The sequence below is a fragment of the Mycena indigotica genome, assembly GCF_014461135.1.
Source record: "Mycena indigotica strain 171206Taipei chromosome Unknown Mind.scaff0002, whole genome shotgun sequence".
In the NCBI taxonomy this organism is placed as follows: domain Eukaryota; kingdom Fungi; phylum Basidiomycota; class Agaricomycetes; order Agaricales; family Mycenaceae; genus Mycena; species Mycena indigotica.
Genome location: NW_023503001.1, coordinates 670,202 through 694,834, shown reverse-complemented (window position 1 = coordinate 694,834; position 24,633 = coordinate 670,202). Strand labels below are relative to the sequence as shown.

The following is a 24,633-nucleotide window of genomic DNA, read 5'->3' as shown; positions in this document are numbered from 1 at the left end:
TGATATACGGCAGCAGCGATGAGACATTCAAGCATTCAAATTGTTGATCCGATGAACGCGTAACCCTTCTTTCTTTCCTCTTCCATGGAGTCTCTCTTTACTTCGAAGCTGGACACGAGCTACGTGCCCACCGACGCTGAAATCCGTCAGATTCAAAGCAATCTGGCGCCGCTTATCCTCGAAATGGCTTCCCTCGACGAACAGCTGGCTGTCCTCTTGCAACGCCGCGAGGAGCTTGAAACCTACATCGAGGCGCATCAAGGTTTCATATCTGTGTCCCGCCGCCTTCCGCAAGACATTCTGGAAGAAATCTTCGTTGCGTGCCTTCCGACGACAAGACATTGCGCTGCCGTTGTGGTCGAGGCCCCACTGCTTCTGACACACGTCTGCTCCTCCTGGCGCACGATTGCGCTGGCGCTGCCCCGGCTGTGGGCTAGTCTCCATGTCTCCTTCTCGTATTTTGCGGGGTACACCGACCGGACGCATGTGCTGGCCGAATGGCTGCAACGGTCGGGGTCATGCGGCCTGGCGCTGTCGTTCTGTGCGGAATTTCCTCCCGGCTCTAGGATCGACTACGAAAACGTGACGGAGGAGCATTTGGAGTTAATGATACGCATTCTCGCGGACCAAGCGCATCGCTGGCAGCATCTCCAGCTTCACAATATGCTCGAGTCAACAGGACATCTCTTATTCGCTCACCCGACGCCGATGCTCCGCTCGTTGGAGGTCGAATACTGGGAGCTTCCGGCGCTGGAAGAAAACAAGGGACTGCTGCAGACCGTGGAGTCGCTCTCTTTTCCCGAGTTTTACCTTGAAGGACACGACGTTTGGAGCATGGGAATCAATTGGGCCATCCTGACGCATCTCAATGTCGGCAGAACGCACAATCAGGATAGGGACGATGCGGGGCTCACGCTGGTAGATGCGCTTGAAATCCTCAAGCTCTGCACTCGTCTCCAAGACCTCAGGTTGCAAGCGCCGCGTGCGGTTTCCGGCGCGTCTTGGCCTATGCTTGCCGAGCCCTTACCGGAGCTGCGGACACTGCTCATCACATACGAGCTGCACGGGGAGGACATCACAATAGATGAAAGCTTCTGGCAAAGGCTGCCCATGCTTCCCAATTTGGAGCGCTTGGCTCTGTATTGGGCTGATCAGTCCTCTCCACAGGCCGTCGACGACCTGCTGCGCAAGACGTCGAAGCTGTGGTGGCTGTCGATGACATTGCGACTCGAGGACCCTCCCAATTCAGACGACGAGGACGACCCCACCACATCACCCCCACCGGAAACAACCAACACTATTCACACGTTTGTCGCCCTGTTGCAGTGCTTGGGCTCTGGCGTCGTCTGTCCAGACTTGAAGACACTTTGTCTCGCTAACTGCTCTATCCCGCTGGCGCCTGCTCTCATCGACGCATTCCTCACGACGCGCATCACGCGCTTCCGCCACCTCGAGATCGCCTACAACATCACCGACCCCGATGGCGACTACGGCCCGTTCCCCGAAGAGCGACTTGATTACTATGACGAGTGCGGCGTCGAGTTCGAAACATCTCATCCGACGAATCCTGGCAAGTATAAACACATTTTGTCGGACGATCAGGTCCGTGCCGGAGCGGAGGGTCGAAGGGTGATACCGTTTGCCGGCCCAGACGACGAGGGCGACGAGGATGATGAATAAAACACATCCAACGCGGGGGGATGTTACTAGTATAGTGATACAATAAGACTTGAATTGGACTTGAAATGATATTTACATTCAACCAGCCTATACCAGGGCCCAAGATTATCAAGGGGGGTTCAAGATCCTTATCAGGCACATGGGGTAGGGGGGGAGGGGGTCCCCGGGAGGTAAAAAAAACTTTTTGTATATGAAAGATTTCAGCCTTATATGGGTGTAAAGACACTGAAAATATAGTGTATACACTCTAATGTCTATAGTTCACAACCCCCATACTTATATCTATATACTTTCAGGCCGATGAGCTTGGATAGCACACCTGGTCACAGGCCCATCATCAGGTATGTGATGGGAGGTGAACATATTTTACAGTGATATGGCCTGCTATATGTGTTTGAGGGTTCCACGTACATAGATACCTACACACATACATATACAAATACATAAATTCTTTTGGAAAAAAAAAGTTTCCCAAAGATTAAATTGTTTATGCCACTTTTTGATCACATCAGTGGTCACATGATGCTGATCGTAGGAACATATTACCCTATATGGCAGGAGGGGGAGGGGGGGTCCCCAGAGGGTCGGAAAAAAACTTTCCGACCCTATATCTGTGATTCGAATGTTGAACCCCGCTTGCTGGGAATATGTTAGGCTAGCATACACATGCTAGTATCGGATATACATTTCACATGCATGTAGATAGTTGGTGCATTTGTATGCTTCCTTTGTATATTGTTATACTAGTATTTTTAACTGTTTTTGAATGGTAAGAAGAATGTTTTCTGACCATTTTAGGAGTGAGCTTGTCTGGAGAACCATAAGCTGCCAATTATAAGGAATTTTCAAGAAATTTACTTGAGAAATGTCCCGTTGGCGGTGCATTTTCCAGTGCATTGAGCGGTATGTTTATGGTACATGTTTGTGATATGTGCGGGGTTGTTACCGCATGTGCATTTGTCCTCACAGCGGTGTTATGGCCATTGGCATGTGTACATCCTGCGGATCAATGATGTAATGTGAAAGAGTATTTTAGGTGGTGCTGCGGGGTCTGCGTATGCTGAGACTTGGATCAGGGCGAGCGCGGAGTGCCAACTCTCTTATTATGTCCTGATCTGGGCACTTCAAGTACTTACGATGGTGAATGGTATTTGCGCCAAGGTTCTGCGCCACCGATTGGCGCCTAATTGCCGGCACGCCACGCGGATGATGACGCCATGCGGGAAGCCGCGTGTGTGATGACGCGAGCTAACGCCGGACAGCAGGCACGTTCTCGCTGCTCGCTGGCTTTGGCTGCCGCTGCGGCCCATCGCCAACACGCGCCTTGTTATCACGCTTCTCGCTGCTTCTTGTCTTCTTCTCCCATTCCCTGGACGCCCCCGTCGCGGGGCATGGCCTCCTACCCCGACTCTTCCTCCGACTCCTCCTCACTCAGCAGCGACAGCACCACCATCGCCATGGCCGCCCTCCAGAGCCGCCGCCGCGTCCTCCTCTGCCTCGACGCCCAGCACGCGGGCCTCTCCCCGCCCCCGCTCGGCAACCCCATCCCCGCCGCCGCCGCCGTGCTCGCGAACCTGAAGCACATCCTCGCCACCGCGCGCGCCGCGACGCACCCGCCGCTGATCGTGCACGTGCGCAACGCCGGCGACCGCGGCGACCCCGACGAGCCCGCCGCGCCCGGGTGGCACCTCGCGCTCGCGCCGCTCCCCGGCGAGGTCGTCGTCGACAAGCGCAAGAACAACGCGTTCGCGGGGACCCGCCTCGCCGACGTCGTCCAGGAGGACGCCGAGCTCGTCGTCGTCGGCCTGCAGACGGACTTCTCCCTCCGCGCGAGTGCGTACCCCGTTTTTTTATCGCGCTATTTTTCCCGCACGTTCCCACTCCCTGGTGCGCTGGCTGCGCTAGTTCCTCCGCCGCTATTAATGTCCGCGCGTTCGAGTCCTTATCTCGCCTTCTCCCCCTTCCTTCCTTCCCGTTCGCTCTTTCCCCGCTTACCCCAATCTAACGCCTATTCACAGCCTGCTCCGCCGCCCTCGCCCGGGGCAACTCCGTCCTGCTCATCCGCGGCGCCCACGGAACGTACGACCGCGTCGAGATCCTCTACGGCGGCGGGCTCACCCCGGCGAAACAGGTGCGCGCCATTACTCATTCGGTTATGACTGCGCTTCATTTCCCCCCGTTCTGACTCACTCCGCGGCAGGTCGAGGCCGAGATCGAGGGCGAGCTCGAGGAGGCCGGCGTGCACCTCCTCGGCATGGAGGACGTCCCCGCCATCTTCGACGACCGGTGACCGCCGACCGGGAGGGAGGGTGGGGGGTTGGGGAGGGGAGTAGAGGTGGCTAGATGAACGACTCGGATATGCTGTTACCCTTTCTGCTTGCTTGCGTTTTGTCCGTTGCTTTGCTACAATACTCATGAAATACGTGATACGACCCGGTTAGTGGGAGGCTGGGTCACCCTGGCAGGGCTTAATAATAATTTCTGTAGATGTTTTACTAGTAGTATGAGGCTGATAATCAGTGGGTAGATGCACAATAGCTGCTGAACCATTGAATAGGCAGGAATAGTGAATTGCTGGCCTTGGCTTTGGACCAAGCCAAGGCCAAGCAAGGAAAAACCAAAGTTGGACCAAAAGCTTCATTGCTATATTGTAATTTATTATGATAATTTATTATGTACATAATGATGCAGAGGACTAAATTATAATATTAGTATGTGTTTAGCATGATAATATTATAATAGGTTAGTCCTATGTGTCCCTAATAATAGCATCCTTGTACAGATACTCCAGCATTGACACAAGTTTTGCTTACCAAGATGTGCTTGAATTACCCCAGCATTGACATGGACAGGCTTAGTAAGATGTAACCCTTTATAAATGTTTATAAACAGTTTTCAAACATTTTTGAACCATTTCCATTTGTTTTATAATTTGAATAAACGAAAAATAAAAGGTTGGAGCCCTAGTCTTGTTGAGCCCAGCCACCTTCCTGTCATGTTACTGTAGTATTTTACTCAATTCGCAGGCGTATACGGGGCTTTTTAAAAAAAAAAGATCCCTTGTAATTAGAAGATGAACATTTTTAAAAAAACATCAGTGATTTACAAGTTGTCCCCTCGTTTTAATAAAATCCACCCTGTCAAACTCCGTATCATTCTTGACACCTTGCATCAACATTTTTTTTCATCTTTTTTTGGCTTTCCCCCTACTCAGTATTTTCCCTATACCTAAGGAATTTTCCACACGTCAGGTCTGGGGCCTTATAGCTACCACACTGCCCACCCTGACATGGCCTTTCAACTTTTTAAACCTTTTTTTGATCTCTCATTTCCCTATATAAAACCCACCTTTTGGCAGGGGCATAGATTAGAGGCATTTTTTAGAAACATTCACACTGGTAATGAGAAGGCTTTTTTTTAAAAAAACCCCGTGTACAGGTGCAATTCGAATGCCAAAAATGGTGTGACATTTGATACGAAATTTTGAATTCAAATTATTGCCTAATTAGAAAGTTCTTGGGGCGCCTTTGGCGCCCGGAAACGTTAAAAATTGCCTTTTTGGGACATGAATTTGAACAAAATAGTGTGACATGCGGAAAAAAATTCAAATTTTATGGCAAGTGTGACACGTGACATGCAAACTGAGTAAAATACTACAGTATTCACCTGTGAATTTAGAGCCATTCCCAGCTTTGCAAACTTGACATATTGTCGCAGTATGATGTATGTGTTGATTGTTCATGACTAGATCAAATTACCATGTGCAAGACAACACCTGCGGGAAGCACTAAGTATTCCCATCTTAACAGACATCTGTAATCAAATATTTCCTTTTATAGGATATATTATCTTATCCAACAGTCACATGTTGGTCAGTGGCCTGGCCAAGGCTTAAAAACAAAAACTGGTATGTACTCTGCCATTCACATTATGATGTCCCCTTGGGAATCTCAACAGTCCCTGCTGTCTCAGCATTCCCTGTTGATGTACACTTCTGACTAAGTTTTGTTCCTTTCACATTGTGTATACCAAGGGGGAAACAGGACCCTTGTCCTGCAACCTGGTGCTGCACACACACAGGTCGCCCAAATTTGGTTTGTACTACAAATGCACCATCACGGAGAGTCCCACCTGCGCTGTTCTGTAGGTTGAGAGTAATTGCCGTTGTGCACATCTGTTGCACATCAGCAGCAGTGAACCCATCAGCACGGTCGTCAAAGACAGTCTTGGGGGGTGTGTCCGTCTTATCAAGCTGAAAGGCGCACAACCGGCTCTCCGTGTCACACCGGCCCCTATCTCGATTCGCAGCGCGCCATGCGGAAAATGTGTGTCTGCCGGATGTTTTTGAGGTGGATTCACCTTTAAAGATGTGCCCCGCCATTGCCTGGAAGCGTGCTGCAGCATCGTTCTTGATTGCTGCGGACGGTGCGAGACTGGCTGCCTGTTTCAAGGGCGGGCAATGGCTTGCTGTGGTTGTGAATGGGGCTGTGTTGGCGTTCGATGTCGTGCTGCGTGCTACACATTTGAGCGTGGAGGCATTAAATGTGCACTGCTTATTTTTGGCTATGACATTGAGAGTTAGCCTGAGAGAAGAGGAAGGATGAACAGGTGCCGCACTGCATGTTAGACAAGAACCAATGGCATTGCACTTAGATGGAGGTGGCTGTGCGGGTGCTGGAGCTTTAGCTGGTGCCTTGGCAGGTGTGGGCGCCTTAGCGGGCGCCTTGGCAGGTGCCTTCTTGGCAGGTGCAGCGGGCCGAACGATCTTAGCGCGACCATCAAGCTCAACATGATCACTGCCAGTGTACAAGATCAGTGACTGGAATGAAAAGGATGGGATGAAGTCATACGCGGGGGCAATAGGCACTGCCGAAACCAACAGGCCGCCCACAAACAGGATGAACAATGTGAAAATTTTCATAGTAACCCAAGGAGTCGTCCGGCGAAGAGAAAAAGAAAAAAAAGGCAAAGATCGAGGAAGAGTTCAGGAGCACGGCCAAGCGCGATACAGGAAGGTAGATGGAACTTTGCTTCTTATAAACCCGTGTCCATCTCTACGAATCCCACAGCTCCCGCGGACCACATTGCTGCTGCAATCAGGTTGCGCGGCCGACTATCAAGTGGCGTGTTTGAGGGGGATATTTCTGGCTTGAATTTCTCAGATACCCGTATACTCAATACTTCGCTGACTTAATCACCGCCGAGCGGCCCTGGAAATATTCCTCCGCTGTAACACCGCCCGTCGATTCTGATAGCATCTGCCGCACTGCCACAGCCGCATCTCTCTTCCTTCAACTACTATAGTCTCGCATGGGCACTGTCTCCACCGCAGGATCTCCCCCGGTTGCATACGCGCATCCGTTCATCGTCTGCGCTGGGTCAGGCGGGCCCGTCACTCTATGGACCGTCAATTTAGAGGGGAATTCCGCAATACTGACTTTGACGCTTGACACAGTCCCTCCGGGCCGCATTTGGCGGTGCGCGGTGCTCCAGGACACACATCTGCTCATCCATTCCGTTGTTGACGACTGGAATACCGTCATTTCCGTTTACTCCCTCTCACACGGCGACATGCAGGACTCTCTCGATATTGGGCACGGTGGCGCCGGCGCCATGATCTCCCCTTCGAATCAGTTGTTTCTACACCCAAATGCTTCCGAGGCCCGGATCTACAGCATCTCCATCACGGAGGGCCTTGGAGCGAAGTTCAATGCTGGGACGGTGATCGAACATCCGCCGACGTCGACGGCGTACGCGTCGGATATCCCGCAACCTGTGTTCCTGTCGCGAGACACTGTCATCTTCTCGCAAGCACGCTCTCCGGATCCCAGCGTGCATTTAGCTCACTGGATCATCAATCGCAGCTCAAAATCCGCCACTGCTGGCACTGGCACCACTCTCCCACCCCTCCGCTTGCCGCCCAACGACCTGCCTCGTGCCAGAATCGACTCAATGTTGCTCGACTCCATTACGGTACCAGTGCCGCCAGAAGATGGGACTTGCGCTTCCATTGTCATGGCGCATACGGAGGCCTTCTTCGACTTCGCCGATGAAGAGCCTGTGACTGCTGTTCGGCGCGTCAGCGTTTCGGGAGGCGATGCGACCATGGGATGGGCTGTGCTACTGTCACAACGTACGACATGGCTGCGGCACAGCACTGCGGCCGACCTCCTGGTGGCCTACGGCTATCGGAGTATTGAAGAGGGTATGACCCTCATCGTTCTGAACCCCAGCACGGGGGCCGTCCTGGCTGAACACTCGCTGGGTGCAACAGATTCGAAGCGCGTGACCGTCTGTGCTCTCACCCCATCCGGCTCGCGCATCGTCATCGTCCGCGGCAACGGGTCCATTATTGCATGTCCTGTGGAAGCGCTCGTGGCCGCAGGTCTCCCACGCGAGCAGGATGGCCCGCTTGTGTGGACCCCGTGTCCCAGTACGGTCCCAGCGTCCGTACCGACGAAGGCAGCCGACCGGAGGGCATTGGAACGTGGTTGGTGGCGGTGGGTGGAGAACGCGTATATAGATGAGCGGTCAGTTGTGCTGGTACCGGAGGACAAGAGGAGAGGGGATTTTGTTGTGCTACCGCTTCAAGAGTGATCTTAAGTACTTAGTGCCTAGTGCTAGGCATTATTATATTAAGATGTATTATTTTATTTTTATTATTATAATTATATTAAGTACAGTGTTGTGGATAAGTTGATAAGGGCTTATCTTATTAAGGCCTTATCTCGAGATAAGGTAAGGCCTTATCAAGCCTGGAAAATTTGGGTAAGGCCTTATTAACCTTATTGATCATCTGATTGCAATGATTGATGGATCAATTGACAACATCTTAGTTAAATTACTCAGTTATTATGTATTACTGAAGCTATCTTGACACTTGTCTAGAAGAGCTATACCCTTATCCACAACACTGATTAAGTATACCCAGAACAAATATTATATTATTCTATATTATATTATATTACAATATTGTATCATTCCATCTTATATCATGGGACTATATTATTATATCATTATGATGGCTTCAGCATAAGATATTATAATACATTATTCTAGCAACTTATATGTCAGCAGACAGTGAGAAAATGTTTGACCTGAACCATTACTGATAATATACTATCAATATTGTAATATTCACTACAGATGTGGGACTGAAAAGCCTCCTCTGAACAAGATCGAACAGAGTGATTTGGATAAGCTAGTGTTCCAGAGCATTGCATAATATTGGTCCTGACCCATATACTGAAAAGTAAGGTTGAAAATGTCAAAGGTTGGTTGGGGTTGTATCCAATATTATAATCACATTATTATCATTATATCATATTATGGATATATTTAATACACTAAGATCCTTTAAGCATCTAGTTCTGAATGTAATATAAGCTGAAGGAATATTATTTTGTAAGATAAGTCATGAGATACCCCAGCTGTCAGTGTGGTTACAATGTGGTTACAATGCCATCAGGGGAAAACAAAAATCAATCAGATTGTATTCAAAATTCATAGTAGTGGTATCTCCTCAAACCATAGTAGTTGTATCTCCTCAAACTAAACTGGCAGTACTAGTGATGTGTCTTGGTGTCCTCCGTCCTTCTCCTCAGGGGCCATAGTCCCTAAGGCTTTTACCCTCCCACCAAATGAAATCAGCAGAGTTTTGCTCTGGAGAGCAGGATCATTAAATGGGTTCATAACCTGCGCAACCACATAATTCATATCCGCCACAGTCCACATCCCACCAGTGCCAGTGCTGGGAAATAAGTTGTTCCCAGGAGGACTGGTTTCATGGTGCAGAGTTATACCCAGTTTACCATTCTCCGGGTTGTTGGTGAAGTTAGCGTCATACCAGGCGAAGGGTTGGAGATCTCTATATTTGTAAACAGCGACAATGGTTTGGTCGTGGGCATATGTGTTGTTGACAAGTGCCACTAATTGAGCCATATGCACTGGATGCTGTACAGATCCGGATTCCGATTTGTTGAAGGCACACAAAAAGTAGAGCGACTTTGTCTCTGTCGAAAGTGCAGCTGTGAAATGATAGAACGGGGACGCCCGACGCCGTCGGCCCAGCTGAAACGGGCGGCTTGTTTGTGTGATGCGCATGAATTGTGTTGCTGGGAGGCAATTGAATGGCTGGCCTGCATGGTTATCCCTGGGCAACATGCTCTCATAGGGAACAGAGGTGGTGGCTTGGCTACTTTGTCGAATGGCAGCCCACAACGTGAGCTTCAATTGGATATCCTCGTCAAACTTTGGGTTGAGCGACCAGACAAAAACTCGCAGAACGCAGAGGATGGCTTCGAGAACCAGCCAAAGTAATGTCTGCCGGGTCGATGCATCTTGCAGCAAATTGAAGCACCCGACGTAACCAACGGCCGTGGCACCGCTACCCAGGACGAGGGCAAGACGGAGGGCTGCAAGCAGGTATGATTGTCGTTGGTGGTTCCTCCGAAGACCAGCGTCATCGAGAAGAATCGCAACGATTCGGCGCTGCAGCAGGAATTGTACGCATATCGCGCAGAGGGCTGAGCCTATGACGCGCAGGACGGGGTATATCCACGCCTTTACAGCGCCGTGTTCGGTGTGGATGATCGTCGCATACGGGGTGAGTCCAGCCGCAGACAAAACTAGCGTCCACACCGTCAGCGCGAGGTTCCACGTGGTGTACTCGGGCTCAACAGCAGTATAGTAGTTGTGCATCGCGTCGTCCGCCGCCGACTTGTCCGCCAAACACGCGGCTACGCGATTGGTCGTCTCGAATTCGAAGCTGCGCTCGGCCGACATGCCGATCATCGGGGCCACGGAGCCCACCAGCTCGAACCCGGCATCGCTCAGCTTCAGCGCGCCGTTGAACGGGGCGCTGACGCTCGCGAACAGCACGCTGATAGCCGTCTTGACGATGCCGAGGCAGCCGAAGAGCGACAGCGGGGCGGCGGCCGCGTAGAGGTACCCGTTGTCGAGCGCGGACCCAACGTGGTTCTCGCACTGGTCTGTCCCGAAGATGGGCAGGAACGCGGCGATGTCTTGGATGCCGGATGTAAGAGTGCCGCCTAAGCCCATGATGGCCGTATCTATATCGGCGTAACATATGTTTTAAAGGAAAAAACAAAAGACTCACAGTGATGAAACTGAGGTTGGGAAGCAGGGTCAGGAACGCAGACGATCGTCTCAGAGGGCCACTAGCCTGCCACTGCTTTTATATCCAAGAGTGGCATTGAGCTGTGTGCCAGCGACCTGCCAGCGCGACGCTGCTTGGAGTGAGCACGTTGAAAAACATGAGGTATAGACTCACAGCGCGCAGTTGCTTCCTCTGCTTGCCCGAGCATTATGTAAGGTGGAAGAGGTACAGAAGAAGCAGCGCTGGCGTGAGAGAATAATGTGGCAGGAATCATGATGCACTGACCCCTCGTTTGGGGGTGGGAACGCGCGCGCACAGATAAGCATCTGTTGTCAATACTTACCTAAACAACCTCTGACTGCCCAGCTGTGCAATGGTCGCTCAGGCAGATCTTGGGCCCTCGATCGCGCCAAGGCGAGGAACTGGTTAAGAGTAGCTTTGAGATAATTAGCTTTTTTGTTGCTTCGAAGTCAGGTAATTGTTCGGTGTGTTGGGCGTCGTGTCTGGATGATAACGGTTCTTTTCGGTCGGTCATCGTGAATGACTTCTCTTTGAGGCTTGACTGCGTAAGTGCCATTCATGTCGACGTCGTCAATCGTGGGAACGGTGATGCCGAAAGCAGTAACGATGCACAAACGGTAAACACAAGTTCACACTCCCGTCCGGCCCTCGAGTTATATCAGCGATGAAGTATATGTATCAATAGTTTATCGTCAGTACTCACCCAATAACTTGGACGTGAACTTGAAGCCGCCCACCTCAAACGTCCGCCCTAGCAGTGCTGCAGTCCTTGTGGCTCGTTCGCGCCCAGGTCAAGAATTTCCACTGATACAACGTCGTTGTTTTGTGTGGCGCCGAATCGACGTTACGATTCGGAATCGTAACGATCTGCTGAGGAGTAGTAATCCTTTGCATCAACACTTCGGGGCAAATCGTGTGCTCACCCAACAACCTCTAGAATGACGAGTCGATAGTGTACCGGCTCGGGCAGTTCTTGTGCCCTCGATCGCACTGAGGCGAGGACTTCCAGCGCATACCAACAGTTGCCAATTTTTTTGTGCTCTTGAACGTAGGCTTGCAACAACCTCAGTGCCGCCCGGCTCCGCCTCGCTCGCACCGGCAGGTCCTGGGGCTCGTTCGCGCCGAGTCGAGGGCCGTGAAATCGAATCGTCGACATTTTTGCCGCCTTGAACGGGCTGACCTTGACGTCGGGCAGTAGGGTATTATGCAGCTCCTGTAACACTTGTCCACCCCTCGAGCTATAAACTGATTATTCCTCTTTATTGTTAGCTGCAGGCACGCACCCAACGACCTCTGCAAGCCTCACGGCTCAGACGTCCGCCCGGCCACGGGCCGGCGCACTCGATCGCACCGAGGTGAGGGACGTAGTGTTAGGATGGCAGATTTTTCTTTGCCAGTGGCCCTCTGAACCGGCCTGCGACGGACTTGAGTCATGCTCAGTAGTCCTTCATACCGAAGTTGGTCAGTCATGTAAAGGACTTGCTGTTGAGGCCTGCCCACAGGCACCGGATGGCTTCACGTTGTAGGGTCATATACCCCAAGCATTCGTCGTAGTCGTGCCCTCGAAGTTATGCCGTATACTTCCGCCCGCTCAATACCTATTGCAACAACTTGCGGTGGCTCGATCGAATCGAGGAGGGACGTAACTGAGGGTAGGATATTTTTTCATCGACGATGCTGGCATTAACATTAACAAGCTCAAGTTCACGACCACACACTGTGCATACTCCAGGCTCTGCCCTCCCTCTTTTTCCTCTCTCTTCGTGTCAGCCCGCGGCGCCGCTGGAGCCAGACGGTTCGCGCTCCGGGTCGCGCTTGCCGCCAGGGCCGGGGGCACCGTCGCGGGCGGCGAAGGGCTCATCGCGGGGGACGATGTCGATGAGGAAGTCGAATTGGTCGGACTTGGCGAGCGCCTTGGCGATGTCTGCGCGGGAGAGGGTGCGGCGCTTGTTGGCGTCGGCGACGATGAACGCGCGGGCGGTTATCTCTGCGATGAATACTACGCGGGTGGTGAGGACGGTGGGCGGGGCGATGGATGGGCAGCGAGGAGATGGGAAGTGGCAGGGAGTGTGGGGAGGGCGGGGAGGGGGAGGGGGCAGGCAAAAACAGGGTCACGCACTCTCGCAGGCCTTGCAGAACAACACCGGTGCTAAAGTAGCTGCAGCCAATCGCACTCGATCGCCTCGTTTGGTGACGTACCATCAGCAGCGATCATCTGGGGAGGATTAGCTCGTGCGCCCATTGGCTGGCGATAGCCCGGCGGGGACGGGACGCACCTTCACGTCGGGGTCGCTCTTCATAACCTTCTTTATGCGCGCGAGCGGCAGCGCGGGGTGGCGATAGTCGGGCGTCTCGGCCTCGGCCGTGTCGATTTGTCGCTGCCAGAACGTCCGGAGGAACTCGGGCAGCGGCTCGCCCGCCTGCACGAAGGGCTGCGTGGGCAAGCTGTGAGGGGGGCTCGCCATGGGGGCGGACGCGTGCGGCAACGGGAGGTAGGGCGGATGCAAGATGCGTGTCAGCCTTGACGACACGCTGTCACGGATGTGCGCTTGCCGTGATGTCATCTGACGGTCTAGGCCCTGATCGCTCGTCACGCCCTCGGCCCACGTCGGAGCTCCTCCATGGCTCTACACCAACTCTACACGCGTAGCTCCTGCAGGCTTTTAGGTTCGACGCCGGGACTGCACATTCGAATGTCCGACCTGTCTCTTTTTGAAAGGATCCCGCTCATCCCTGATTTGTTTGAAGCGATACAGGTCAACAACCTTCACTTGGCTTTCACCCAGACCGTTTGCCGTCAACGAATGCCACTCGTTCTCCGCGTTTGTACCCCGCTGCCCGCGCTTCACCGGCAGCAGACCTACCCAGGCCTATCCATATCATAATCCAGGTCGAGGTCGATGAGCTCCACGGCAGCAGCTCGTCTCCCTCAGGCTTGCGCAGGTTACGGAGACACTCACTCACTCACCGCCCTCTGAGGCATCTTGGGCACCAAAGGCGTACTGCCATTGCTGTCGCGCTAGACCTCGGGGAGCGCACCACCTCCTCCGTCTTCTTCCATTTTCCCGAGTAGCACGGCCCTCACTGCCCGCCGCGCTCTTGACTCGGAATCTTCCACATATCAAGCTAATCCGGCGCGTACCATCATCCAGCCGCGTGCCGGCGCTCTACATCCGCGGAGTGGTGCGCGTCACCGACGGCTGCAGCTTCAGCTGCACCATCAGCAAGCACTGCAGTTGATTGTGTAGTGCTACAATGTCCTATATAGCATCTGTAGCTCTGTATACAAGGTGCCAATTATATATCTCTACTGTAGCAGTCTGTAGCACTGACTACTTGCTATGAGGCTGCTACCATAGCACCCTGTATCTCATTGTAGCCTCTGTACCTACTGCTGCTGCTACAGGGCAGCATCTGATACAACAGCTATACTGATACTTGTAGACATTGGATCTCATATGCATGCCTCACATAATAAAAGCATAAAACATAATGGATTTCACAATACATGTCTGCTAATCATCTGCTCCCTCATCATGTTCCTCCTCTGACTCACTATCCCCAGCACGCCCTTCTTGTTCTTTCCGAATCTTGTCCTTGATGGCATCGGTTACAAAGCCCTCGACGACTTGATGTTCTTCGGTGAGGCCAGCATCTTTACTGAAGCAAGATTAGTAGGATGTAAGTGAGTAACATGATATGATACCGGAGGTTTCTTCCCCATTTGCTGCGCAACTTGAGGGAGAATGCAGGATCGACAGCGTCCCACGCCATCACATCGCGAAGCATCGCATGATATTTTGGCGCGACAAGGGTCTCCTCAAAGTCTTGGCGAACGAGGAAGCCGGTCTTCCATTCCTCAAGGCAGTGTTGAATCGAAAGAGAAGTCAGTGCTATAGTCAAAGATAAGAGTGTCACTTACGATGGTGTAGACGAACGCGATAGTGGGAAGGCTGATGTCGGGGGAGAAATGCTCTTCCTGCAAGATCCCAAACGACTTGCTGCCGTTATTGAAGCAAGCCTGACGCAAAATGTTGAGCGCCGTCTTGTTCTCGAAGAGGTATTCCTGAGTTTTGACATTCTGAGCAACCAATATTAGCGATGATAAGCAGCAATTGACTCTAACCTTGTAGCGATAGGCCTGGCCCTCGACGGCGGCTTGATAGCGCTTCCGATTCTCACGCTGGACCTTGTTCGTTGTCCCATTCTGCAGTCGAAACTCGATTTGAACGATGGCACGGCCGGCGGAGCGCAGGAACTCCCCGCGAATACGACTCGCACGCTGCTTAACCTAAAATACTGTTAGCGAGAATAATATAGGAAATGGCCACGAACAACACGACGAATGTGCGTTGTCAATGCGTAGTTTGTACCCTTCCGCTGGTTAGCCTTCTCCCAGCACTCATCGATCACATCGTTGACCAGCGGGAGTTGTTGACCAGAAGGGGCATCCGAAGTAGCTTCCCGAACGCGCATGAATGCGGCCTTTGTCACCACCATTGCCTCCATTTCGTGGCAGGCAGAGATGATGACTTCATATGGGCCAGCTTCGTAGTCCTCCGCCTTCGGCTTTCCACCAGGCTGGTAGTTGCGAGCAAAAACAGCGACCGTCTTGCCCGGTGTTGCTGGTGGGCTCGACTGCCGTTCTGATATTCATGTTAATACAGCAGAATGATGAGAAAAAACTACGCACCATCGCCAGTGTTGGTGCCAACACGAATCCGGCGGTGATGAGGCCGACTGAGGTCATCGTCGTCCTCACCAGTTACAAGCTGTTCCGAGTCTGTGTTGCAAACATAAGTATGACGCTCAGACGAATAGACATGCTCACTGTTATGATTAGCACCATAAAGCTGGCCATTTTCGTCATCAAGACGAGCTCGTTTGTTGCCGACAGGTTGGGGGTCGTCGTCAAAAAGACTGGCTGGGTCGTCGTCGCCTCCAGCGGCGCTGCCACCACCGACCTGCTTGCGCTTGCGGAGCTCCGATGGTGAAGGGGATGAGTCGAAGTCCATGCCGCTGTTGGTGCGGTCGGAAAAGACTGGCCGTGGGTGGGAGTTATCGTGGGTGTTATCGTGTCGGCGTCGGGTTGGAACCCGTTCAGATGGTGGCTGGGGCGTGTATGTTTCGCCAGCGACAGCCTAGGGTACTGGTTAAGCCAGAGTAAGTGAAAAACGGCCACGCACTGAAGTCCCGAAGAGACGACGTGGCAGAGCAGCACCAGTTGGAGGACTGGTCACCTCCTCGTCTTCCGGCCCATCGTCATCGATATACTGCGGGAGGTCGTCTGGAAAAAGCATTGTTAGCCTTCGCCCTGAAGCTGCAGCTTTCGTACCTTTACGCTGGGCTTGCCGTTGGCGAAGCTTGTCCATCTCCTTCTGCATATGGGCTAGGCGGGCGGCATCGCGTTCGTATGCTGCATTTGTGGAGGTGAGTCCGACAAACACGCTGAATCGGCACTTGCTCACCATCTTGATACTTTTTAGCGGCTGTTGCTCGGGGAGGACGAGCAGCCATGGTGGTGGAGCAGAAGAAACCAGTGCTGCGGGAAGTACATGTGACCGTCAGCAAACCATATGGCCGATCGATTGGAGGGCCCTCGCCATATGGAGGGCCGATCGCTGCGACACGCAGGAGAGCAGCCAAGACCGGCCTAAAGCTAGTCGTTTTGCGACTAAGCACTCGCTCCAAGAATGCTCAAGTGCGCCATCTGTGGCTCACGAACGGCAACGAAGCAAGGCCTTGCTTCTCACCAGAGCCAAAACCAGCGCTGTCGAGAAATCCGGGCGCGTCAGTTGCAGCAATCCACGCAAAAGGAGGTCGAGCGCTCACCGGGGGTTTTTGATGCTGGAGAACCAATGGATATCGACTCTTCGCCGCCACCCACAAACGAGCCACTTCCTCAGCAGTCGCCGCCGAGACACCCACGCATGGAAGAGGTCCCAGACGACACATCCAACGACCCTATATCCAGCTATGACCCTCGATATCTTCACCGCCAACCATATCCAGTCGAGCGGAAAGCCGGATGGGGGCAATGGAAGGAGAAAACTCCGTTTGAAGAGTGGTTTGAACAAAAGGAGCTGGCAGGCGAGGACGCATGCTCGCCATTCCCAGCACTCGACGATTGGGATCTGGGCCGCTGGCTCGTACGGTCCGGCCTGTCCCAAGGCAGCATTGATGAGTTTCTCCACCTGAAAACGGTGAGTTTCCTTCCATTCATCCATATGTTGCTGTCCTTACCATCTCAGGTGAGGGAAAAACTGGATCCTCCCTTCGCCACCAGCCGCGCCTTCTTCAAGCACATCGACGCGCTTCCGACAGGCCCCGCTTGGATGTGCACGCCAATGACGGTTGCCGGTGATGAGATAGATGCGGATGGGAAGGGGAAGGTGGAGGTCATCGAGCTGTGGCATCGAAACCCGCTCGAGTGTATCGCAGAACTACTCGGAAACCCGGTGTTCAAAGAAGACCAAGTGTTCAAGCCGATGCGTCTGTTTCGTCAGAAAGACAGTGTAACGGGGGAGCTTCGTAACCGCGAATACGATGAAATGTGGACGGGGACCTGGTGGTGGGACACGCAGGTGAGTTAATATCCACGTTAAAGACGCCACTGACTCACATAATGCAGGACCTCCTCGACGATGGCGCCACAATCATCCCCGTCATTCTCTCCTCCGATAAGACCCAGCTGTCGTCTTTCGCAGGCGACAAACAGGCCTGGCCAGTATATATTTCGATTGGGAATATCAGTAAATCTGTTCGTCGTCAGCCTAATTCACGAGCGACAGTCCTTTTGGGCTACATACCTGTCCCGAAATTGGACTGTTACTCAAAGTCAGCGCGTAAAAAGTCGGCGCGTATCAAGTCTTTCACGATTGCATGTCGAAGATGCTTGAAACTATGGTCGCCGCTGGGAAGGAGGGTGTCGATATCGCCTGCGCTGATGGATGGGTTCGATGGTGCTTCCCATTGCTAGCCGCATACATTGCAGACTACCCAGAGCAATGCCTGGTTGTTTGCTGTCAGGAGAACTCGTGTCCACGGTGCTCGTGTCCGCCCAAGGAGCGAGGATCAACTGTGGAGCATCCAATGCGGACGCAGAGGGAGACATTGGAGGTGATGGAAGAGCAAGCGCGCGGTCTGAAGCCGAAGAAATTCACTGAGCTCAATTTACGACCAGTAACTCCTTTCTGGGCCGACTTACCTCATTGCGACATCCACTCGTGTATAACCCCCGACCTCCTCCATCAACTCCACAAGGGTGTCTTCGCCGACCATGTTTCTAGCTGGGCGGCCGAATCGATGGGAGGGACGGAGGACGAAAGGAAGAAGGAGCTTGATGCTCGCTTCAAGGCTATGCCGCGCCATCCCACACTCCGTCACTTTGCTAACGGCACCTCCGTCATCAAGCAATCACTGCGGGAGTTCAGGAATAAACGGCGCCCGTTTCGATCGATTATACACCTAAAATCAATGTATCAAAAAATAATTTTTTTTTTGCACCTCTATTTGTGCCAAAAAAAATGTACTGATATGGTGAATATGCCCTTATATAACATATATCAGGGCCCTGGATCATATAAGTGAACCTTTTTTGGCACAAATAGAGGTATAAAAAAAATCTTTTTTTTGGTACATTGATTTTAGCCATATAATGGATCGAAACGGGGGCCGTTTATTCCCGAACTCCTGCAGTGAATGGACAGGTTCCGAGTATCGTGGCTTGGCGAAGACGTTCCTCGGTGCAATACACGATGAGGTCGACAAGAGAGTGGCGTCTGTCATGCGTCACCTTCTGGATTTCATGAGTTATGCCCACTTCCAGGTGCAAACAGATGATTCGCTCACCGCTATGCAAATGTCGTGGGAGAAGATGCACAAGGATTTGCCCGTCTTTCAAGAGCTCGGACCTGAGCGCAACGATTTCAACATTCCCAAGCTGCACAACATTCGGCATTACGTGGACTCGATTCGCCTTCTTGGCTCTGCCGACGGCTACAATACGGAGAATACTGAGCGGCTACACATTGATCTAGCTAAGAATGGCTATCGCGCATCGAACCGCCGGGATTACATTCAGCAAATGACGCGGCTGGCTCACCCGCCAAGAAGCAGTCCACCGTTTCTCGCTATATCTCCAGTGGGCTTGCCCCGGATATGCACCCGGGCAGGGCTACAAGCCCCCTTCTAATGTCGAATGGGATGATTGGGAGCAGGCTGATATAAAGGAGGACGATCGGGATGAAGAAGACACTGCCGGGGGATGATTCTCAATCTACTGCCTATCACATTGCTACCCGACCTGCCTATCCCAACCTCTCAGCCGCCGAAATTGAGAGTCGCTTTCAAGTCCGCGACTTTCTCTACTATGTTCAACAGTTCTTAACGAAGGAAAATGTCCCTGGTGGTGGGAATCTTGGCCTCATGTCACGGTTTGGTGCTTTCAAAAAGGCCAGTCTCAATTTGCCAGCAATTCGTGCCGCGGAATCGGATGCTGAGCATCCTGACATCATCCACGCAATCCTTGCAGCATCGGGTTCAATGTCAAATCAGGGTATTCGGCGGAGCAGTCCCGCAAAATTTAGCACAGTTCTGGTTCGTGTTGGTCCAACAAACTGGAAAGATGGGCCTCTCAGTGGTAATTTGCCTTGCTGCCCTGATACTTTTCCTCACGAATCTCAGGCCTTCAAGCGGCGCACGTCAAATTGATATTCCGCCTTCCACCAGGTGTAACAACTTATGTGCAACCACTTGTGTACGTCCACTGGTTTACACCATTCCGCAATGCTCTTGATGATTTCAACTCGGCTTCGGGTCTATCGCGTATCTCTCACTCCACCTCGGTTGGCCAACGCCGAGCGTCTGTCATCCCACTGTCGGATATCTCGCAGACCTGCCATCTGATTCCCAAATACCCCTCTCACACGCCATCCAGCTGGGACACTAACACAATACTGACCCAAGCATCTACCTTCTATTTCAATCCTTACTTACGACACCGTGACTTTCACCTTTTCCGATATGGTATGCATCTTGTATCCGAGTACCATCAACGCCGACAGGCCCAGCTTGCGGCAACACTTGCACGTGGGGCAAATCACATTCATTTTTAGTTCAATAGCTACATTCTTATCCATAGATGAAGTAGAACTTGTAGTCTCCACAATAATATATTCATCAATCTGTATCATCAAGTGTTATATATATAGTGCGATGGAGGTCTACAGGACATTGGGCCATGGCTACGATAGTGCTACATGGGCTATAGGGCCGTTGGTAGCTGGGGCATAAGGTGGTATAGCAAATTCCGTGTTTCCTGATGACCATCCCGACGTTTAGACGTTTAAACCCCGGGCCTTGCTGACTGATAGGGCAGGGACAGAAGCACGCTTGAATATCAAGATGTCCACTTGAATATCAAGATGTCCTAGAATTTAGGAAGTGCACAGACCATGTTGCACCAGACAGTAGTACTTAGGACGATTGAGTCAGGAAAAACAAGGGAATGAGGGCGGCTCCATTGTGAGCAGGGACGACAACGCGCCCCCTGGAAAGAGTTAAGTAGTCGTCGTGAAGAACCGCGCCGAGGGGGGGGCCGGTAAAACACAAGGCAGAAAAAGGGGTGACATGCGTCCGAAAAGAGTCAGCGACCATGATGGGAGTCGAACCCACAATCTTTGCCTAACCTATTCCGGAAAGCAACGCGGTAACCATTTCGCCACACGGCCGACGTGGAGGTGCTGTCCCAAGCTGCCACCACGGCGCGGTCTACCAGTCGCCATCACCTGTGGTCTTCGTGGCGTCTAAATGTAACGCGATCACCGCGCGATCAGTGACAGTTTCTATTTTGATCAATACGCCGCACGGAGGGACTGATTCAGGCACTCAAGGGAAATGCCAACCCGTATTCAACTAGAGGGCAAGAATTTATTCATAAACTTGATTGAGTCGACGACATCTCATTGAATCTTGTGCCAGAAGTGAAGATGGATATAATAAATAGATAAATAGATAAATACACAATTAGTCACACCACTTGCTTGTCAATACTTGTTAAACAGTCCGCCACCCACCGGCATCGTAAACATCTGTCAAGCATCCACGAGGGGCTTGCTACATAATCATCAGTGGCCGAGCGCCTGCAGAACTTGAACCCCAACCGCACCTTTCTGGACTCTATGTACATCCCTGGCACACAAACCTCGAAGGAAGCGACGGCACCGCTCTCATCCGCCGCGGCGGTGCGCATTGACTCTGGAACCCAGGCGCTGTCCTGGGCTTCCGTGGCGACGAAGGCGATGTTCTGCAGCGCCTTGAGGGCCGGTGCGTAGGGGTTTGTCCCAAAGTCCTCGGGCTTCAGGTGGCTCTGCTGGCTAAGCCAGCGGGCGATCGTACTGAGTGGCGACACTCCGGAACACAACTCCACGTGGAGGGAGCGTAGCTGCGGCAGGAGCATAGTGCGGTAGCAGTAGCGCAACCACTTTTCGTCCTCTCGCAGGGTCGTGACCTCCTTGAGCACCAGATGCACCATCGCCGCGGTGCCCTGCAGGATGGCCAGCTCTGTCAATGCCGGAGTATAGCGAAAGATTGTGATAGTAGTGTCCTTCTCGAGACCACTGCCCCCTGGTTGTAGCGTTAGAGACTCCAGCTTGCATTGTGAGCGCCGCAGGAGGCCAGCAACGCAGGAATCAACACTGGAGTCGATGCCATGAACGCGGAGATGCGTGAGGGCTGGCAGCGTGAGGCCGTCCGTCCACTGGAAATGGCAGGTTAAACCGAGCCCGGGATTAGAATCATGACTATATTCGAGGGCGAGCGTGTGGAGGTGGGGCAAGCACAAGGTCTGCGCGTCGGACGGCGCCGCGAGAGTGTCCTGCTCCACACATTGCACATGCATGGTAAAGGTTGTCAGGCAGTGCATTGGGGTCAAGAGTTCCCATACGTAGGGGCGGTCCAGGTACTCCAGTGTAAGCGTCGTAATCTGCGTCCACGGTAGCTCGACCTGGGGCAAATGGATCGCAATGAGTGAGAGCTCGCGCAGCACGGGAGCGTCAGCAAAAAGTGCCACCGGAGGGTAGTCCTCGCGCTCCGAGTCATCAACACTAGCCCCATCGAGCTTCAAAGACCGCAACGCGGGTAATCGGCCGCGCAGGGTCTCCAGAATCGGCGGCGGCTCCAGCAGGGTGGTTATATCGCCGCTGTAGCGGGTCCAGCGCTGCGCCACGGAGTTGTCTGAGATCATTTCCAACAACGGCAGTCCGTAGTTGGTCCCGTACGATGCATCCATTTCGATATCCAGCTGGGGGCAGCCGCGCGACCGGTCGAGCCACATTTGCAGGCTCCGTGTCGCCGCGGCCTCGGCCGGTTCTCGGACCTGTCGAATGGTGATTTCGCTCCAGAGCCTCGGAAGCCCGACTGCGACGGCGCGCCACCGGCGGCAGACGGCCGCCAGAACCAGCGGTGGACAGCCGTAGGTAAAGCGTTCGAACAGCGGGAATCGCCACGGCTTGGCGCCAAAATTGAGGAATATCTTCCCTAGAAGCTCGGCGGGGAGATCCACCACCTTGGGGTATTTGACTGCGCGCAACGCTGCAACAATCTGCCGCCGTTTGCTGAGAGAGGCAGCTAGTTGCTGGCGAAGATCGTCTATCTCTGCTTCGGTCTGCGCTAGCTCGAGACGCAGCTCGGAGGTTGTCAAGGCGGGGATCGACATGGTGGTCAAGGGGAAAGAGGGTAACGCTTGTGACATTGCCAATTGCGGTTGCAAGCCCTGGTTCGAGCCCGCATTCGGCCCGACGATTGACAGACACCTAATCCAATACTTGGAACAGGGACTGAAATTCTCATCAATGATGTAGAATTGCTTGGGCTGATATATATATATATATATATATATATTACTCTTATATTAAGCAGATGTTGTGTGAATGTATGCACATGTTTGGCATCAGCTTTAGCAATTTATTGCCGAACCGAAGTTTCGGCTCTATAAGTGAAGATGAAAACCAGCCCCCCCAAATTGGGAGTGGCTGTGTTTTGATTACCCTTATTGGGATGGCATCACAATGATCACATGATGTGTCCAGCAGGGTCACGGTTCGGCTCTCTGCCGCTTGCGGCCTTATTCCTTCTCATTTACTCCATATTTCCACCTTTGGGACCGCTGCTGTTGAAACCCTAATTTGGTAAGAAAAGCTGTAAAATCAAGATTTTACATCAAGTACCATAGACAAGTCCAATCTAAGGCAAGGGGGTGTCACGTGTCAAAAAGTGACAACCGGGATGGTCGGTCGGTCCTCCGGACCCTTGAAAATTTTTTTTGGTAGAAACTTTTTGGCTGAAATGGTAAGTCAAAATTGTCTTAGGATGGGTTACAAGTACTGTTTGGTGCACTATACATCCATAATTAAGTATCAACAATCTCACAAGTGGTTATTTTTCAGTATCTCATCATCAGATGGAACATTGTGACAAATCAGACCATATGGGATGGATATCTGTACTCTGGAGTGAGATTTGTAAGACAATGACTATATCAGGACTTCGTCTACAAGATATATATATAGCTAGAAGTCTATGTTTCTATTAATGTTCTTGGAAATTCAGAGGACTGACTGAGTTTGATGCTATCAGATCACATGACTGTGTGAATTACCTTCCTAATATGGTAATGTCACGTCACAGTCACGGTCGGTGGGTCCCCTGGAAGGGCTTAAACAAAAAGTCCAACGTATGTTCTGTTATTTTTTTTTCTGATACCCCCTTGATCTAAGGCTATTTGTGATGTTGTTCTTGGCTGTAATATCAGTATAGAAGGCATGCAGACCTTGATATTTCATAAACCCATAAATAAAATTGGCACATTCAGTCTGCAAAAAAAATGGGAAACAATATTTGAAGCTGGGGTGTAGCCCCAGCCTGTCTAGTAAGCAATATATTAGACTCCAATCTTTTATATACAAAAGGTTTTGCGAGTGGGGTTTCAACCAACAAATGGTCCCCAAAGCAGAATGTATATGGGGATACCAAACAATGCCCTTTTTTTCTGCTTTGATTAATATGTAACAAAAGTGTAAGGGCAACCCTGGAGGCTCCAATGAGAGTCCTAGCAGGGGAGGATCCAAAGAGAAGAAACTCTCAGGGTCTGCCCATGAGATGTTACATGTAAGCCAGATTTTATCCTCTCAGTAATGAAGCTACGTAATGTTCAGGTTTCTAATAGTGCCTTAGAAGTTCAACTTTTGAGTACAGCTATGACAGTGTATGCACTAGAGCAGGCTTTAAACAATCTATGTCAAGGCCTAGACATTGGATATAGCAGGACCATAGAATAGAGTACACCACCAAAGTGCCCACAGCTGTCACCCAGCTGGGCATTCCAGCTGGTTTCCATATAACTCAACATCTGGGTCCAGGTGGTTTCCAGCTAAATTTAGTATTTCTGTGCAGCCGGAAATTCCAGGTGGAATCCAGATGATATAATTTTCTATATCCCAGCCCAGCCCTTCTACCACATAAACTTGCATTTTTTTCATACCTTGAAATCTGTAGAAGATTGACCAAACTCTGGTATGGTGCCGCCGGGCTTGTCACATCCACATTTGGACAAGGCAATGAGCTCGACATCTGATATAGATATAGCTTATTGCTCTTATGAAACTTATTATATTAGACCTACAAGCAACTCTGTTAGAGGGTTTGCCCTCAAACCTACAGGGTAAAAATTTAAGGCTTACCAATTGAGCGGGATTATATAAGCATTATATAAGCGCCACGTGACATGCACATGACCTGGCTGATGGCGACTCGCA

At 51.8% G+C, this 24,633-nt stretch overlaps 8 protein-coding genes across 8 annotated transcripts; 6 read left to right on the top strand and 2 right to left on the bottom strand.

Annotated features, from left to right (window-relative positions):
* Nucleotides 1-72: 72 nt before the first annotated feature.
* Nucleotides 73-1,680, top strand: MIND_00185000 (F-box domain-containing protein; the record flags this gene model as incomplete). Its single annotated transcript, XM_037358761.1, has 1 exon — nucleotides 73-1,680. The coding sequence occupies exon 1, from the start codon at nucleotides 85-87 to the stop codon at nucleotides 1,678-1,680; it is 1,596 nt and encodes a 531-aa protein (XP_037223856.1). The 5' UTR covers nucleotides 73-84.
* A 1,217-nt stretch (nucleotides 1,681-2,897) lies between these two features.
* MIND_00184900 (Isochorismatase hydrolase) lies at nucleotides 2,898-3,970 on the top strand (the record flags this gene model as incomplete). The annotated part of the gene is made up of 3 exons (XM_037358760.1): nucleotides 2,898-3,654; nucleotides 3,699-3,811; nucleotides 3,881-3,970. 3 exons carry the CDS (start codon nucleotides 2,898-2,900, stop codon nucleotides 3,968-3,970), a joined length of 960 nt encoding a protein of 319 aa, XP_037223855.1.
* A 3,020-nt stretch (nucleotides 3,971-6,990) lies between these two features.
* MIND_00184800 (uncharacterized protein) lies at nucleotides 6,991-8,277 on the top strand (the record flags this gene model as incomplete). The annotated part of the gene is made up of 1 exon (XM_037358759.1): nucleotides 6,991-8,277. One exon carries the CDS (start codon nucleotides 6,991-6,993, stop codon nucleotides 8,275-8,277), a length of 1,287 nt encoding a protein of 428 aa, XP_037223854.1.
* A 4,308-nt stretch (nucleotides 8,278-12,585) lies between these two features.
* Nucleotides 12,586-13,284, bottom strand: MIND_00184700 (Nuclear transcription factor Y subunit C-2; the record flags this gene model as incomplete). The annotated part of the gene is made up of 4 exons (XM_037358758.1): nucleotides 12,586-12,818; nucleotides 12,939-12,968; nucleotides 13,019-13,034; nucleotides 13,096-13,284. The coding sequence occupies 4 exons, from the start codon at nucleotides 13,282-13,284 to the stop codon at nucleotides 12,586-12,588; spliced, it is 468 nt and encodes a 155-aa protein (XP_037223853.1).
* A 156-nt stretch (nucleotides 13,285-13,440) lies between these two features.
* Nucleotides 13,441-13,892, top strand: MIND_00184600 (uncharacterized protein; the record flags this gene model as incomplete). The annotated part of the gene is made up of 2 exons (XM_037358757.1): nucleotides 13,441-13,514; nucleotides 13,568-13,892. The coding sequence occupies 2 exons, from the start codon at nucleotides 13,441-13,443 to the stop codon at nucleotides 13,890-13,892; spliced, it is 399 nt and encodes a 132-aa protein (XP_037223852.1).
* Nucleotides 13,893-16,334: 2,442 nt separating this feature from the next.
* On the top strand, nucleotides 16,335-17,798 carry MIND_00184500 (uncharacterized protein; the record flags this gene model as incomplete). Its single annotated transcript, XM_037358756.1, has 4 exons — nucleotides 16,335-16,520; nucleotides 16,576-17,022; nucleotides 17,071-17,403; nucleotides 17,451-17,798. 4 exons carry the CDS (start codon nucleotides 16,335-16,337, stop codon nucleotides 17,796-17,798), a joined length of 1,314 nt encoding a protein of 437 aa, XP_037223851.1.
* Nucleotides 17,799-18,605: 807 nt separating this feature from the next.
* MIND_00184400 (uncharacterized protein) lies at nucleotides 18,606-19,013 on the top strand (the record flags this gene model as incomplete). Its single annotated transcript, XM_037358755.1, has 1 exon — nucleotides 18,606-19,013. The coding sequence occupies one exon, from the start codon at nucleotides 18,606-18,608 to the stop codon at nucleotides 19,011-19,013; it is 408 nt and encodes a 135-aa protein (XP_037223850.1).
* Nucleotides 19,014-20,875: 1,862 nt separating this feature from the next.
* MIND_00184200 (F-box domain-containing protein) lies at nucleotides 20,876-22,544 on the bottom strand (the record flags this gene model as incomplete). The annotated part of the gene is made up of 2 exons (XM_037358754.1): nucleotides 20,988-22,544; nucleotides 20,876-20,935 (listed from the first exon to the last, which is right to left on the bottom strand). Exons 1-2 carry the CDS (start codon nucleotides 22,533-22,535, stop codon nucleotides 20,876-20,878), a joined length of 1,608 nt encoding a protein of 535 aa, XP_037223849.1. The 5' UTR covers nucleotides 22,536-22,544.
* Between the last annotated feature and the right edge of the window lie 2,089 nt (nucleotides 22,545-24,633).